Genomic DNA, 17,700 nt, shown 5'->3' with positions numbered 1-17,700 from the left:
AAGAGCCGACTTGTGTATCCCTTTCATGGATTCATATTTCTGAATTTATATCAAACACATTTCGGGGATACATTGGTCGAATTTGAATTTAAAGTTAAGAGTTGACTCGAAAGAAACATAAACGGTACAGAAAGCATGTAGCGTATATATCTTTACGTATTTCCTTGAGCATACAATTTCATATCCTCCTCTGCTCAAAATTTATTAAAAATGCACAGAAACAGAGTCAGTTATTCAACATGTACGCAAGTGGGACATGGCCGGCCTTAAGCCGATTGGACCGGTTGCTCCCAATAGGGCCCCGCGCCTAAGGGGGCCTCGCGCTAGTGCCATCTACTCTACTGTCCTAGTCTAATCTCCTCTCCAGTGTAGTTTTAACAGCATATTAGGCCCCAGAGCAAACAAGTGTGTTGTGGACTTTATAACTAAATTTTGCTTCTAATATATGTAATTAACAGATGGCATTCTGCTGGCGGGGCCTTCGACCAAGTGGCAAAGGTACCGTCAAGATGGCTCTGCTATTCTCGGTTGTCAAGTACAAACAACAACATTGCAATCAAGTACATCCATGGACTCCACAAGAGAGGTATGATCTCTTCCTAACAAGTAAATTAATAGTTGTATTAAGTGTACGGGCATAAGTAAATATTCTCTGAATTTAATGCTGCAGTAGTTTCTTATTTTTTTTTACAACTTTTGTTGTAAAAAAATATATTATGTCCAGGGAGTATTCTGCACACCCTCAAAACTCCTAATACTCTCTCAAATTTCCTTACTCACACACCCCTGGCCGTAAAAATATGTTTTTTGACTTTGTGTAAAAATGTATGTCATTATTCTGGGTTCACACCTTCTTTAATTTTCAACACCCCACTAATTACAAGTTAGAGAGCTATTAAATAAATAAGTATCATTGCGACTTCTTTGCCTATCCTTTTTCTTATTATAGCAATATTATAAAAAAAACAAAGGAAAACTTTGTCCACTCCTGCAATAAATCCCATAGATGTATTTTCTAAAACAAAATCAAGTCAGGAAAACGGGATGCATACTAGTGCATACTGAATAGGTGGCTGATCATAAAAGTTTGTCTTCTAACTCAAATAATCCAATAGAAAATATCTCATCCATCTTCCATCAGTTCCTTAAGGTTTGTGATCGTCTCATCACCATTTCATTTTGTCTGCAGCCGATAACGATTTGAAGCTGATTATACCTTTCATAAGTAGCTATTACGAAATCCTCACTAGCATACAATAGATTTTTCTGACTTTAATTCTTTTCAAAAGCATACAGCTCTTACGAAATCTTTGAACTAACGAATTCATATCAGTGTGCATTTCATTATGTCTTACAGATACAGGGTGTCCAATATACAATGCAACCCGGAGTTTGGAATACTAGAACTTCATTGAACATGAAGCGATACACAAATAATGGTTATACCAAATGAAGCCACGGGCTCATGGTTTGTGTAACGGACTTCTATACTTTTCGAAGTAGACACGAAGAATGTGAACCCATTCTTCGGACTCTATTTTATTGTTGGAAATGCGTATGTAGGAAATGCGAAGATGTAAAAGAGTTGCTATGGATAGCAAAGTGCTCATCCAAGCAAGAAAGTTAAAACGTTTACTTTGTTAAGTTTCCCCAACTAATTTTAGTGTAAAGGACGCTAGTTGGAAACAGTGAGATCCGTCTTATCATGAACCCCGACTTGGAGACGACAAAATTAACTTAATTTTTATATGTGTGTGTGCGTAGAACAATAACTCTTTGTTCAGAAAGTTTCTGAGATATTCTTTAGACCTCAATTTGCATGAGAACGAAAAGTTGCAAGTCACCCCAGTTGCCTAAGTGACATCTAATCTAAATTTTGATTGGATAATTTTTGGTCATCGACCAATAGTGGACAGTGTAATATTGAGTGAGTGGTTGTTAGTCATGGGACTGAAGGTGACCAGGAAAACCACAAGTTGAACTCCCATCACGGGAGAGAGTCGGATGACGAACATAGTATCTCCCATCACGGGAGGGAGTCGAGCGAAGGACCTCAGGGGATGAACATTGAAACTCCGTAACGGAGGAGTCTGGCGAATTGGTGCAATAGAGGTCGATGTCCCCACAACGCAGTGGTTATGTGGAGAGTAACCCGACAAATGATCAACAACAAATTGGGAGCTAATTATTTCAATCGGATAGCAGGTTGTGCCTAACATTTGTGATTGGAAGAAGAAGAGGTCACATCCATTAATCAGTGAATAGAAGACGCTTGGTAGCGGTCTTTAAATGCATCGAACTTTTTATATAGAGGACATCAAAAACCGATTGGAAGACTACTTAGTCGCACACCTTAATGGAGTACGTCGTCTCGTGGAAGCCTATTTGGTTTGAACTGTAAGTAAAACACCAAATTTGTTCTGTGGCAGCAGCAGGAATATTTTAAATGAAATTATTTTTCGCAAAAGATACATTTCTCTAACGGCGTTAAAATCTAATATTCAGTAAATAGCCAGAATGCCTACTACATGTTTGTGCAAGAAAGAAACAATAAGATTCGTTACACATTTTTCTTTATGAATAAGCCACTTGCGTTAAAGAAATTAAAAGTATACATATTTCTTTGGTCGACCTTGGAGTATTAAAACAAGACAAATTAGTTAGGTTAATAGGATCTGCTTAATGTTTTCCACGGCCGTATAATCTGTTTGCCTTGTAAAGATAGTATTGATATATTTTTGTGCAATGTTTTTATGTGCCTATAGCATCATATAATCTGAAACAATTGTAAAGACGTGTAACGTAGCTATTTTGAGAGTGGGAATATGATTATTTAAATATATAAGTAACCATGGGCGGCGATTAGGGGGGGGGGCAAAGGGGGGCAGTTGCCCCCGTACATTTTTTAAGTAATCAATTAATGTATATAGTTTCATTTGGAAATGTAACGATTTTGTATGTGTTACTGATTAATAAGAAAAAATGCTGCCATATAATATTTGCTGTTGCGTGAATACGTATTGGTTGTCTTCCCGTGGAGTAAAGAAAGCTACAGTAATTGCGTTTTAATCGCCACAGAAATGATATACCCTTCCCAGTAGGGGTTTAATTTAAATGCTATGAGACGACACTCGCCTACCTACAAGTTGATACAAACCACTGCTCACGACAGCAGATAGTTGTAGACAGTTTCACTTCTAATTCAGTTTGAAACAAACCGAACAATCTTCTGCATGCAGTAAAAAATTGAAATCTATATGATGAACAAAGAGCATAGTGAAATGGCCCCAGATGAATCTTGGGACGACCAGTGGGTGGTATATAGGTACCTCCAAGATACATTAATCCCTGACGTTTCAAACCTCAACACTCATTGGTTCATGAGAAATGGCTCAAAATCGAAAAAGGAGGATTAATTTATTTCTCAAGAATGGCTCGATCGATTTTGTTCAAATTTGGATGTATGTATAGGTGTATACAAGGGCTTCATTTTCACAAGGCTTCCCCGACCATTTTCACCCCTCAAAAAATTCGATCCAATATTTTGAGCCTCTTTTGACCCATGCTGGTCTGCGTGCACAATTATAAAAAAATATTTTTAAATGTCGCTTTAACCTTACAATCACATATTATTTCAAAAATTGTATCACGGGGACGCCATGGAAAAATTAGCCAAAGCAAACCATACCACACCTTTCAGCAGGCAGTTGCAAAACGAACAACTATTGATGTAAATTTAGCATATTTGCTATGTGAATGAATGAGAAATCACACCTGAAAAGCACCAAATTCACTGAGGCCCCATTTGATGGTCTGTTCCGTCCCCATTCCCATTTTGAGCCAAACTGAAACTGTTGATATTGGTGTTTATTTCATATTAATCAATCAGCCTGAATATGAATATGAGGTTACAATAGCCATTTGGGGATTCCTGAAGTTTCAGTGTGTATGTTCATATAAAAAATCAATGTTACCTTTACCTACAGTGTCTAATCAAAGTGAAATAACCTCAGCTGGAGAGACAAAAACCATCAAAAACACCATAATGTAATGCAACCTTTCTTGTGGTGTCTCCCACAGGTCCTGAGAGGAGGGAGTGAGGATAAGAAGTAGAGTAGTAGAAAACGGAAACATTTGAATAAAAGTTATTTTCATCCAAGAAATAGACGAAAGTATATTGCAAACAGAAAGTAAGTTACATGTAAGAAGTACAAGTATTTAAAAGTGGGAAACAAGGAAGGATGAAAGGAAGATTGTAGCATGTACTTCAGTCCTTGTAACTCTTTCCAATTATGACCACACAAATGTCGTAATCGAATATTTTGCTCATTATTTGGGTTGGTTTTGGGATTCTCGACAAATATCATCCATAACTAAGGTAATAAATAATGGCTGTAACATGAGAACAAGAGCCAACGGTTCGCAATCCATTTGCACAGTTACAACAATACCTAAACTTCTGACACTTTCGTAATCTTCTGTATTTGGTTTTAGATGTAGCATTTGTATGTCTTGAATGCATTGTTGTTTTCAAAACAATCCTTTCAAACAGTGACGGATATACAAGGTAAAAACTGTGGGGCAACCACATCCCTAATTATGAAGCACGCCCGTATCCACGGGGGCAAGAGGGGGCCGGGCCCCCCTAAATTTTTCTTCCCCCCACTAAAACTTTTATGGAAGGCTTGCAAAAAAAAAAAAAAACGATTAATTCTATGTGTAAACACTAAGAATAAAATGCAATTGAAAAGAGATTATTCCAAGAATTTTTCCATTTTAACTATTTGATGAACACTTCTAAACATATTTTAAAGGAATTAAAGTTTATCAGTCTTCTCGAATCTCGATATGGGGGACGCAGTGGCTCAGTGGTAGAGCGTTCATCTCCGGTGCTTGGGGTCCTTGGTTCGATCCCAGCTCGCGCCGTGTGGATTTTGTGGTGGACAAACACCGTGCTCGTGGGTTTTCTCGGGGTTCTCCCGTTTCCTCCCACTTTCTTCATTCAACCATTTCACTCATCTCTCATCATCACCGTCTCCTTTAGCCTAACCGGCATAACCGTGGGACGTAAAACTTAAAGATTTCATTAAATTTCATTTCGAATCTCGATATGAAATAACACAATACATATTGAAGCAAGTTTTTACGAAAAGAATGAATATGTTCATAATACTTCATGGCACAGTTGTAATAGCGATCTGGAAGGTAGGAGACGAAGTGTGAAGTGCCTGCTGGAAGCCAAATCATAAAAACAGAGCAGGAACAAAGCGTTTATCTTTTGTCGATTGCAGTAGGTTATTGTTATTGTTATTGTTAGATTTTTGTTATTCTATTGTGTAGTTGTAGTACATACATGCATTGCAAAATCCTCGTCAACAGCAAACCTTAGATTAACTGTGGACCAATTAGTTGTGAATTGAATTAAGAGCTCCGAGTTCCGTTAAAGGCGATTGATTCTAGTAGGGTCCAAATTATTGTGGTGTGATATGTAAAACAAGAACTGTGGTGGAACATTCACCGAAAAAGTAATGGTTGCAAAGACTTTCATATATTTGTTCTCATAGAAGAATAAAGTTAAGCTAAATTACATTAATCAGATGAGTAACTGAGCAAGTGAACGTATTTAACGTTTAAGTTTAAGGATTAAATTCCGGGTTGTGGAGCCAGGACTAGTAAAAATTTGGAAGATTTAGAGAACTTATGTAGCAAAATGTTTTGTGTTGTACTTGGGGTGGGGGATCCCGTGGAAGTAGCTAGTTTTCATATAAAAACGTTGTAAATTGGAACTTAGTCGCGTACGCGTAATAATGTTGGAATTCAACATGAAAGAAGCAGTGATGCCTTTACTCGATACTAGATGGGTGTAGCGTTTTACTTACATTGAGAAAAATCCGTTGTTCGGACAGTGGAATATTGTATAAATATACGGAATCCTCTTGCTTACTACAAAAATCAGAACGGGGCATACGTTATCAATATGCTACATAGGCACTGCCCTTAGGTGTTACATCATGCCGTTGCAGGATGTTTGATGTCTAACAGTACATACATATATGTATGTTACCTTCGTCAGCTATATGTTATATACGTCCATTTGTATGTGAGATCCTGACCGCCTATATTGTTTCATACGGAAAGTATGTATAGATGGAGCACTTATACAGAAAGTATTATAAAACATGTGTTTTCAGTTATACGCTTGCTGTACGTTAAGTGCAAAAACTGCAGGATTTACAAATGTAATCTACGATATTACGTATGCTGCATACATTTTTTTCTCAGTGTAGTTTTGAATAACATTATAGTATTTTTAAAGCTGTTTTGGTATGTCTTTTCTTGGTATAGTGTGCAGGTGGTTCATTTATATAAAACGAATTTAATTTAAAATTTTAAACAAGAACTTAGTATAAATATTAAAAAAAAATACAACTATAATTGTAAACAAGGCAATTACTTCAAAGTTACCCGTCCACCTAATTTTCAACAAAAACCATAATAAAATCTACAATCATCAATTTCTACTTAAACTTTACTCACTTTATGTTCTGTTACGTTACCTCAAGGGTGTGAGTACGGGGGAGGAAACCCATTGTTCCCACAACTACAATTACACAACTACATTGTTCTCACAACTACATATACCACAATTACATATGGAAACCCATTGTTAACCTAAAGGGAAGACTGGCGGGCCACGCGAACCACGGTTTGGGTAGTTAATGGGGAGTGCGGAGTTGAGAGGGAAGAACGAGCGAAGCGAGAAGCCGAAGAAAGGTGGGATAACGCACTACTAGGTTACTTAAGTTAGGTTATGTCTACTTTGCTCTTACCTTAGTACGTATTTGGGTTTGCAGAGCTCTCCTATCTCAAGCAGAAACTCGTGAACCATTGTTGGTGGTTTTTGTTCTTTCATTCATTAAGCCATGAATATTCAAAAGATTAACCCTTGTCCGGGCAAGATATTTTTGTAATGTAGACGGCAACTGGGGCCTTACCAACTCTATTAGCCTTACCAACTCGATATGTTCATGACTTTAACTTCGACTAAAGATAGAATGTAATCGAAATATTTATGGTTATTGAGAAAGTCAAAAAATATATGAAGCTACTGGGCCTGGGAGGCCCCGCTTGCCCGGATAACATCATGTTTTACAAATGTTAGTACTGTCAATTCACATCCAGCGCAAAGACCCTGTACACTTGCAGGCATGTTTACTCGAAAATTATTCACAATCCAACCGTCCTGAATCTAGAGACAAGTAGTTCCCTCTACTTGTTAATTAGTCCCGTCCTTATAACCGCTTATCAAAAGATATTACACATAAATCACATTTCACTTACATGTTATCAAGCACACAAGCAATCAAATTATCAAATTCTTCTAAGTAATTTTTGAAAATTTTGATAAAAACGGAAGGGCAACTTCGCAAGTTTATCCTAAACTAGTGCCTAAGTAAAGTTGAATTTCCTTATTTTACAGTAGACCATCTCTGGTTCTTGATCTTAAGGTTAGTATTACATGTGGGACTATTAAAACATTTATATTTTAATTCTAATTCGTGTAGTTAGTAATATCCACTTAATAAAATTCACGTTTTTTCATGTAGATTACAGAATCTTAATATATATATATATATATATATATATATATATATATATATATATATATATATATATATATATATATATATATATATATATATATATATGTGTGTGTGTGTGTGTGTGTGTTTGTGTGTGTGTGTGTGTAGAGGGGATAATAGAATTAAGTAGAAACAAAATACTTAAACATTCAAGAGCAGATACGATGAATTGCTGATGTTACTATTTGATTAACTATAATATGGTTGGCTTGAGCCCCCCTAACTTCTACCGGGCCCCCTCTACATTTTGGGGCTGGCTACGGGCCTGTTATGAAGGTATATCATTAGTTTACCATAAACTTTCAAAAATATATAAATAATAGGTTCAATTATTTTTGTCACTCGAAAAACCGGGAGAGCCTAGGCCCCCCTCGCCCCGGGCTAGATCCGCCACTGCTTTCAAATATTTTCGGGTCTTTCGAGGAAAATCTTCAAGATCTTGTGAAGAAATAGATGTAAACGGAATTTCTTTTTCGGGCAATTTCTTCTGTTCAATAAAGGCTGCAAAGGTGTTTTGGTTTCTGAAGTTTTCGCAGATTTCATGATTGTGATGATTGTGGAGTGGTTCCCATTTGGTGTCACAAGTAGGGAGAATTTACTGTGCAGAAAAAAAGCAATTCTATAATACGAGCCGACACTAGCTATCATTTCATTGCCAAATATTTTACCCAACAGACGATACTTTTCTTTCAGCATTCCATATGTAGCTTCAACTGTCCAACGAATTTTTGTAATAAACCTGCATCATTTGCTTCTGCAGTGGACAATTTTGATTTTTTTGCCTTTAAATGCAGGCATGAGAGCTTCATAACCTTTGTCCTCAATATAAGTTTTTCAGGGTCTATATTTTAATCCATTGACTACTAATTTATATACATAAGAGTACAATTCTTATGTAGATTGGGGCTCTTGTTCCCCCAAGAAAAAATGCTACATATGATTCTGGCTGTCAGTATTCCTTTTTTTGAGACAAATTCACACAACCACAAATATTCATGGTTTTGTGTTTCTTTAAAGTAATAAGGGTGTTCATTCCCAAATAAATTGCTAAATATCAACAGTTTTGCTATATCCTAAACTAGGGATGGGGCCGCCACAGATTATCAAATGGAAACTGAGTGAATTTGGCACTTCAAGTGTGATTTCTCATTCGTTCACGTAGCAAATATGGTAAAGCGACATCAATAACTGTTTGTTTTGTAATTATCTCCTTTTAGGTGTTGTATGCTTAGTTTTGGCTAATTTTGACCATGGCGTACCCGTGATACAATTTTGGAAAAAAATGTGTGATCGTAGGGTTAAAGCGACATCTAAAATTAATTGTTACATAATTGAGCTCGCAGACCATCGTATGTCAAAAGAGGCTCAAAATATTGAATCGAATTTTTTGAGGGGTGAGGGGGTCAATGGAAACTGTTAATGTTTTCATAGAAAGCCCTTGTATACATTCAAGTTTGAACAAAATCCATCAAGCCATTCTTGAGAAATACATTAATCCCACTTTTTCGATTTTGCGCCATTTCTCATGTACCAAGGAGAGCTGAGGATTGAAACATGAGGGATTAATGTATCTTGGGGGTACCTATGTACCACCCGCTTGTCGTCCCAAGATTCACCTGGGACCATTTCACTATACTGATCCATCCATGCCCTTTTGCCAGTCATTATAAGGAGGAATGTACTAGTCTTAAATAACATTAGATTCTCTACTATGATTAGCATTGTATTTTTTCTTTGGTGACGTTAGGTGCTAAAATCGATGATCAAGTAGATTAGAATACACAAAATTGATCCAATTTATAAAAATCTTCAACCCTCACGTCAAAGCTTTAACACAAACTCATAAGTTTAAAGTAAAATTATCTTAGTAACAGTTTCGACAATAATAAAAAATAATCAACTGAACTAGTGAAATGCAACAGCGCCTGCTGATTTATGGATTCATGTGACGAAATTGAAGCATATACATATCTAATAAGGTTCAATATTCCAGCATACGTCGTTAAGTGAAAGTCCTCTCTGCAATTGTACAGTTCGAAGCATAGAAATTGTTACAAAAAGTTTAAGTCCAACTTAGAAACAAACTCTTGCGCCGTGTGCTTATACATTCCGAAATACACTTCTCATCGACTATGTACTTCCGTTATTCAACCCAACTCACCCCCCTCCTTCACCTTTCCTTGTATAAAGCGGTGTGTGACGCAATGTACTCTTTCCATTCAGACGGCCAAAATTGAAAGCAGTTTACAAGGTTTATCGCTGTAAAGCCGTCTCTTTCATTCGTTTGTTCCGAAAGGCCTTTCTACTGTAGAGCCTGAATAACACAAAATGTCACAAAATGTTCCCATAGCTTCATAAACACATTTATTTGCTTTCTTTCCTTCTTCAAAGGTTGCATATCACATCAACCAAGGAAGATGCTCCTTGTGATTTCTACGGAAATTGTTAATCATGACAGTAGGTTTTGTGCTTCCGAACGTCTGTAATGCGGGCGCAGAGCTCTAAAAACTACTGACAGAAATGAGTGTTATTTATTTCTTGTCAGTAATTGCAAGCAAATGTTCCAGTTGGCGTCTTTTGGGCAGGACAGAAGGGTGTAATTGCCCCTCCTTTGAGCTTGAGAAATACATATTGTTTCATCAAATGTGTAGTAATATAATAAAAGAAGTTCTGTCCCAGCTTACGTCAAGTAAACTTTTCGGTGGACAAACACCGTGAGCGTGGGTTCTCCCGTTTCCTCTCACTTTTCATTCCACCATTTTCTTCATTGCTTATCGTCACCGTCTCCTTTGTTCTCCCCGCAAAATCGTGGGACAGAAAATTAAAGATTTCATTTCATTTTTTAATAATAAAAAAAGAAACTATTATGTCGGTGGAGAATCTCTGCCTTTCCCCCGGACCAGCAAAAAATCTAAAATAATGCTGCTTTTAAGAACAAACCTATATAGTAACGATAGCATATTGCTAGAGCGCTAACATTTGGCTTCAAGAGTCGAAGGTTTGATCCCAAGCAATAACAGTTCATGGACGACATTGAGAGAGAGAGAAAGATTCAAATATGGAGAAAGAAAGGGATGATATAAGTTTCGATTTGGAGAAAAATGATCGGACAATATCCGTATTATGATGAAAATTGTGACTTTGCGAAACAAAAGAAGAAAAGGTTCCGAACTGCGAGAATCACATTAGGCAGTTGTTGAGATAATATGAAGAATTTTTTAGAGCATCAGATGATTACGTAGAGAGAAAAAGATCTTAAGATATGGAGAATTAGAATTTAAAAACCTTTAGCTTCCGAGAAGGGTTTCAAACCACGAACCTTTTAGTTATCGATCCATGACATTATCCATCGATCCATGACTATTGTCTTCTTTATCAGACATTTCTACCCAATACAACTCAATTCACACAACAGTAAAAAAAACTCTTATTGCCTTAGCAAATGTTTCTAAAAATTAAAAGTACATCATGCACCCTGAACAGTTGCGTAACTAACTGGAGAGGTGCAGGAGGTTTACGGCAGAAGGAGGCCCATTTAAATTTCGTAATTCCCCTTTGTAGGTTTTTATATAATTTCACACTTTCTCCTCAATGTCTAAAATGGACACTACTTCATTCTTAAAAGAAAAGGAACTGTAGACTGTAAAATCTACTCAACACATTTATCATCTCTTTGCTGAAACAACTTTAAAGGACAGTAATAAACGAAATGATTGCGTGAAATTTCAACTTGAAATGAATAAGCTAAAGTTTTATTCTTAGATAAGTGTCATTGCTGGTAGTGTTCCGTATTTGTTTAGATCCCTACTCATTTATAACTGTATCTCACTTTTCCTGTGACGATAACAGCACCTAAGCGACTATTCAGTGAACTAAACGCCGTTAAAACCTATATTCATAACACAATGGTGCAGATGACGCTCAGCTCTTTGGCAATCTTCAGCATGGAAAACGAAAAAAGAAGCCACACATTGGTATTGAAAAAGCAGTCAACGAATTCCCATTCGAGAAACGTTACATGCACAGTTGTTTTTCTCATATTGTAATTTATAGGTATACTTAAGTAGGTTGAAATTCCTGTAAAGTTAGGGGCTAGACACTGAAACCATCCCCAATAAGGGAGGAAGGTAACATGTAAAAGTAGTCAAATACGAACAATATTAGTGTCGTATTCATAGTTTTCGGGGTCACAAAGATAAATAGTGACACTGTTGATTATGCTTAAGTACGAGTTAAGCCTTGGTTGGCATGGAGGTCAGAGTGGGAGGGTGACAGGCAAAAAGAATCGAAAACATTCTATACTTCTGTCGAATGCATAGTTTTCGGGATCACTGACATAAATAGTGCCATTCGTGATGTAGTATATGTCCAAGGTCGGATCCATTGGTTAGGAGGGTCAGAGGGGAGAACCATTGAAGATTTTCGAATAGTACCTTTGGGATGAGTTTCAATACACTGGGAGTGAAAAGTGGTAATGCACAGATACTGGAGTCACCTATCAGAGATATGATTTCTGGGGAATTGTCTTTGCATTATCCCCTGATCACTAGCTAAAATAATCACTGCTTTGGAGGGGCATAGGCAGAAATTTATTTCAGAAATAGAAAACTTTTTGAGTGGTTCAAATTCAATATGAGGTCATACTTTAATAAAATGTTAACATCATCTCTAAAAATAGGTAAAATTTACAGATAAGTAGTGATATCGGGTGGCAGGGGGTTCTGGACCGCCAGGGACTACATTATGTGTATGTCCCTGCTCCTCTAAGTCCTCATAAGCTTCTCTTCAAACGTATGACATACCATGTATATAAGAAATGTACAACAGAATAAAATGTAAATCGAAAATATATGTAATTATAACTAAGAAGTGAAAAGTTATTACACACTAAAGTTGAAAGACAAGTTTTTCAAACAATCACACTTGAATGAAAAAATGTATTTATAAAGCCATTTTCCACTAATGCAGGGTTTACCTCCAGTGCTCGAGGTCCGTGATATGATTTCCGCTAGCACTGTGTGGACTTTGTGATGGACAATCACCGTCCACGTGGATTTTTTCGGGATTCTCCCATTTCCTTCCACTTTCTTTATACCACCATTTCATTGATGTCTCATCATTACCGTCTCCTTTAGCCTAACCGGCATAACCGTGGGAGGTAAAACTTAAAGATTTCATTTCATTTTTCCACTTATGCACGGCTAAAAACAAGTGAGGAGCGCTCATTTGATGTGTCATTATTCATCTCTTTGAACTAGAAAACTATGAATTCGACACCAATATCTTTCGCATTCTATTACTACTTTACATGTCATCTCTTTCCCTCCTAGGGATGGTTTCAATGTCTTACACCCCACAATAAATTGTTCAGATAATAATTTACACATATACAAAATTCGTTTGAATTTTCTCCAGGAGTCCATATTGCATCGCACGGTTTACTGTACTTTTTTCTCAGTCAAACTTCCTATATATATATATATATATATATATATATATATATATATATATATATATATATATATATATATATATATATATATATATATATATATAGTACCAAAGAAGATTGTTATTAGTAATTGATTAATAATATAAGAAATAATTTGAGAATAGTCAGCGCAAATCTCACTACTAACAACAACAAAAGTTTTGTATTTTATTCTAACTCTCTAATGCTTGATCCGTTGTTTTTCAATAATCTAAGAAAAAACTGAATAATTTAATGTCATACAATCACATTTTCTTAATCTTCAAATTTTGAACTGTGTTATAATAAAAAAAAGGTTGCAAAGTTTACATTTTGTGACATCGTGTTGTAGCAACGGCAACTGCTTTTCCTATTATCAAAAGTATATCAAGTACTCTATTTACAATATTTATGCTTTTAAGATAAATTTTATAAATCCTTTACTTAACTATACAATAATATTCGTACTTATAAATAAGATTGTATGTCATTTATAACTGATTAGCATACATTTGTTTAATTACCAGGGAAGTCACTCCAGCATGATAGCTACAACTGCAACAAGTTTAACGACACTTCACCTTGGCCAGTAGAACGGATCGACTCAGATTACAACTTTGTGGGATCTAGAATTCCAATTGATCGGAAACCTTTAAAATATAAATGTCCAGTTGATTGCAGACCAAAGGAACATCGAGATTGGGAAACATGCTGACGCAATTGTTTCAACGAGCTAGTGAGTGTATGTAGAAAAGGAGAGGTAATTTGTTCTCTTTTCTCCACATTCAAGAAATAAAAGTAATCTTCTTTATGATAGTATTACTAGAAAACACATGGATTGTTCGAAATTAATTTTTGAATATACTAAGTACTTGCATTAAACTGAGTTTTCATTGTGACACGTTGATTAACATGTGTATTCTATCGAGGGTTCAAAAGTTATCCTAAAAATCGAGTATCTCAGAAACCCAAGTTACAAATATGAACGTCGGTATTTTAAAATACTTACTCAACATAAATGAATACGTATTCTGGTGTTTTCAAAAATTTTGCTTTCAAGGACAGAAATAATTTCTATACATTCAAACCAACTTCTCTGTTATTATCACGGGAATATGTTATTATAATGAGAAAACAATTGAACCTTTTGAAGAATTTTTAGCTATAGTTAATACCTACCACTAACTGGGGTTATATATATATATTCAACACAACAGGCTATAGAACCAGTTACATTGTTATTCGTTTATAAGCACATTTACCCACAGTTATATCTTTTAACAAGATTATACATTTATACACGTATATTTTTAAGTATATTCTTATATACTGTCTCCGACATTCCAAAAACATCTATAGCAGATATTCTTTCAATTGTATTGTAGGAAGCACCCATTCTCCATATGGGGGACTTAGCGCAGATATTTTCTCTTGCCTTTTAGCAGTAAAATGTACTGTTATTTCCTGTGCAGGTTTTACCTGACAATAATTGAACCTGCGAAGTAAGATGGGGTCGGTAAATTCTACCATTCAGTAAATAGTGTAACAATAAAAGATCTGTATGTTCTCTCCGTGTTACAAAGCGTACAAATTGACGTTTTATACTATTTTTGAAAATGATTCATATTTTGAATAGATGTCAGTTTCCCTATAAGTAAATGATTTAAGAATTTTGATTCAATCCTTTCAATCATATCAATGTGATTCCGTGTTTTTGTTGACCAAGACAGAGTTGCATATTCTACCTGTAATCACACAAAACAGAAGCACAGTTTCATTAATGTCACATCGTTTTGAAACTCTTTGCGTCTTCTCATAATAAAGCCAATTTGAATTATTGGGTGATATCAATAGAAATAAGTAACTACTCCTGAGAAATCCTGCTCGAGAATCGGAGTAACTACACCTGGAGTAATCTCCTCCCTCAATTTCGTATCAATAAAACAAGCCACTACTCAGGTCTAGACTGCTCCAGATTTATGAACGTTCACTCGCGTTTCCTCTGCGCGTAGCAGTGAGTCGTATCAATAAAAGAAGTGATTACTCATTTTTCCCATTTGTCGCACGGCCATTTCGTTGTTTTTAACCTATGGCGTAGTAACCTAAACGCCATGGAAGGGGCAAGTAGCAACGACAGTCTCAATCAAAGTGCATTTGTGGATATTATAAAAGAGTTTCCAATGGTACACTTTCAAAGTCACAGTTACAAGAAAGTAAACAAAGGAAAGCCGAAGCTTTGAAGGCAATTACAGTGAGATGTAACAAAATACCTAACATCTACGACTGAGACACAAATACAAAAGAGAGTCTTTAATATTCGAGCGAGAATAAAACAAAAAAGAAAAAGAAAAAGAAAAAAACGGAAAACAAGAAAGTAACACTGAAACCATGAAAACGAACCTATTGGAGCTGATGAATGATGTTGATTCGAATCCAGCAATATCAAGATTAACACGACAAGTGCATATCACGTGTTGTCCAAGGTCTTTGTAGATTGTTTGGCTTTAAGAACGAAATCAGACACTTGACCCCTTTGTTACCTTTTCTTTTAAATCCATCCAGTCATAAAGTATGTCCATCTGATTGCGTTTTCCACACCATACGTATCCCCTTTCGCCTTGACATAAACAAAATACATTCTCATGTGTACACCCTTCCTATCTACGTTGAGTTGAGTTGATTTTGAGTTTAACGTCCTTTTCTGTAGCGAGGCCATATGAGACGGGGGCCCACTGATTAACGTGGTATCCGAACCACATGAGCTCCCGCCGGGAATCGAACACGGGTTTCTCATGCCAAAGGTATGTACGCTAACCACTTAGCCACGAAGGAGCTCTTCCTATTAGCGTATTCGTCTCCAAAATACTAGATTTCTTCATTGCCACGTGTGTATAGTAAAATGCTCCGATCGCACCCGGAAATGTGTATTGTTCTTGCCAGTCTGCCTTTGCTGTTGCATATTACGCAAACTTCCGGAAACAATCAATTTTCAGATTTCGCAATAATCGCATCCATTACACTTGTAGTAGTCATAGACACAGTACTTTGAGCCACACCAGCATCCCTAACATTCCGACCTAGAATCCCGGATCACTCACGTAACGCAAGAAAACCCGCATCTTTTCGCCATTACGTAGTGCACTACCCCGAATTTCGGTTAATTCTCCTAAAAACTGCTGTGCTAACCACTTTACATTTTCTTTCATGAACCTATAATGTTTTTTGTAATCTCCATTTGTAATATTTCTATGCAATTTATAAGTTTTTCTACGTAGCGAAACAATCATATATTCTGCCATATTTCGCATGGAGTCTCATATTTAGCTTGCTCCACAAATTTCGAGAAGTTACTAGCATCATAGATGAGTCTTTGGTTTTTATTGATATGAAACGCGGTGTAGTTACTCGGCTCGAGAATAGAGGTGTGGTTACTTCAAAAGGGCGGGGCTTCTCGGAGGTCAGCCGAGGCGAGTAGTGCTCAGATCTCTTTTTATTGATACCAATGCGAGAAACTACTACAAAATTGGGAATAATGAGTAACTTCTCCGTTTTATTGATACCACCCATTTATAATTGTTCCAATATGATAAGTTAATTTAGGATCAAATAGTACTTTTAGATTTTTAAGTCAGATGTCTAAAATAGTTCCTTCAATAGAGTAGCCATGTTTAATATTGGGTGATATAAATAAAAATAAGTTACTACTCCTGAGAAATCCTGATTGAGAATCGGAGTAACTACAGCTGGAGTAATCTCCTCCCTCAATTTCGTATCAATAAAACAAGCCACTACTCAGGTCTAGACTGCTCCAGATGTATGAACGTTTACCTGCGTTTCTTCTACGCGTAGCAGTGAGTGGTATCATAAAAGAAGTGAGTACTTATTTTTCCCATCCGTCGCGCGGTTATTTCGTTGTTTTTAACCTATGGTGTAGTATCCTAAACGCCATGGAAGGGTCAAACAGCAACGACGGTTTCAATCAAAGTGCATTTGTGGATATTATAAAAGAGTTTCCAATGGTACACTTTCAAAGTCACAGTTACCAGAAAGTGAACAAAGGAAAGCCGAAGCTTTGAAGGCAATTACAGTGAAATGCAACAAAATATCAAATACATCTACGACTGAGACACAAATCCAAAAGAGAATATTTAATATTCGAACGAGAATAAAACAAAAATAAAAAAGGAAAAACGGGAAATAATGAAGTAACACTGAAACCATGAGAACAAATCTATTGGAGCTGATGGATGTTGATTCGAATCCAGCAATATTAAGATTAACACGACAAGCTCATATCACGTGTTGTCCAAGGTCTTTGTAGATTGTTTGGCTTTAAGAACTAAGTCAGACACTTGGCGCCTTTGTTTTCTTTTTTTTTAAAAAAAAAAAGTCCAGCCAGTCACGTCATAAAGCACGTCCATCTGATTGCGTTTTCCACACCATACGTGTCCTCTTTCGCCTTGGCATAAAAATATACAACCCTTCCTATCAACGTTTAGTTGAGTTGATTTTGAGTTTAACGTCCTTTTCAGTAGCGAGGCCATATGAGACTGGACCCACTGATTAACGAACCACATGAGCTCTCGC

At 36.3% G+C, this 17,700-nt stretch overlaps 1 protein-coding gene across 3 annotated transcripts in view; it reads left to right on the top strand.

The window, feature by feature from the left end:
* LOC145683526 (uncharacterized) overlaps positions 1 to 13,989 on the top strand; it is a 70,786-nt gene extending 56,797 nt beyond the window's left edge. For 2 of the 3 annotated variants that reach the window (XM_081754868.1, XM_081754869.1), the window contains exons 6-7: positions 459 to 586; positions 13,641 to 13,989. In XM_081754868.1, coding sequence (XP_081610994.1) covers positions 459 to 586; positions 13,641 to 13,706 — 194 coding nt within the window. In that variant the 3' untranslated portion in view covers positions 13,707 to 13,989. The remainder of the gene's footprint in view (positions 1 to 458; positions 587 to 13,640) is intronic. The other variant, XM_081754870.1, reaches the window with a different exon arrangement.
* Positions 13,990 to 17,700: the final 3,711 nt, after the last annotated feature.

This window comes from Thermobia domestica, chromosome 4 (assembly GCF_964235325.1).
Source record: "Thermobia domestica chromosome 4, izTheDome1.hap1.1, whole genome shotgun sequence".
In the NCBI taxonomy this organism is placed as follows: domain Eukaryota; kingdom Metazoa; phylum Arthropoda; class Insecta; order Zygentoma; family Lepismatidae; genus Thermobia; species Thermobia domestica.
This window is presented reverse-complemented; position numbering and strand designations above follow the sequence as displayed.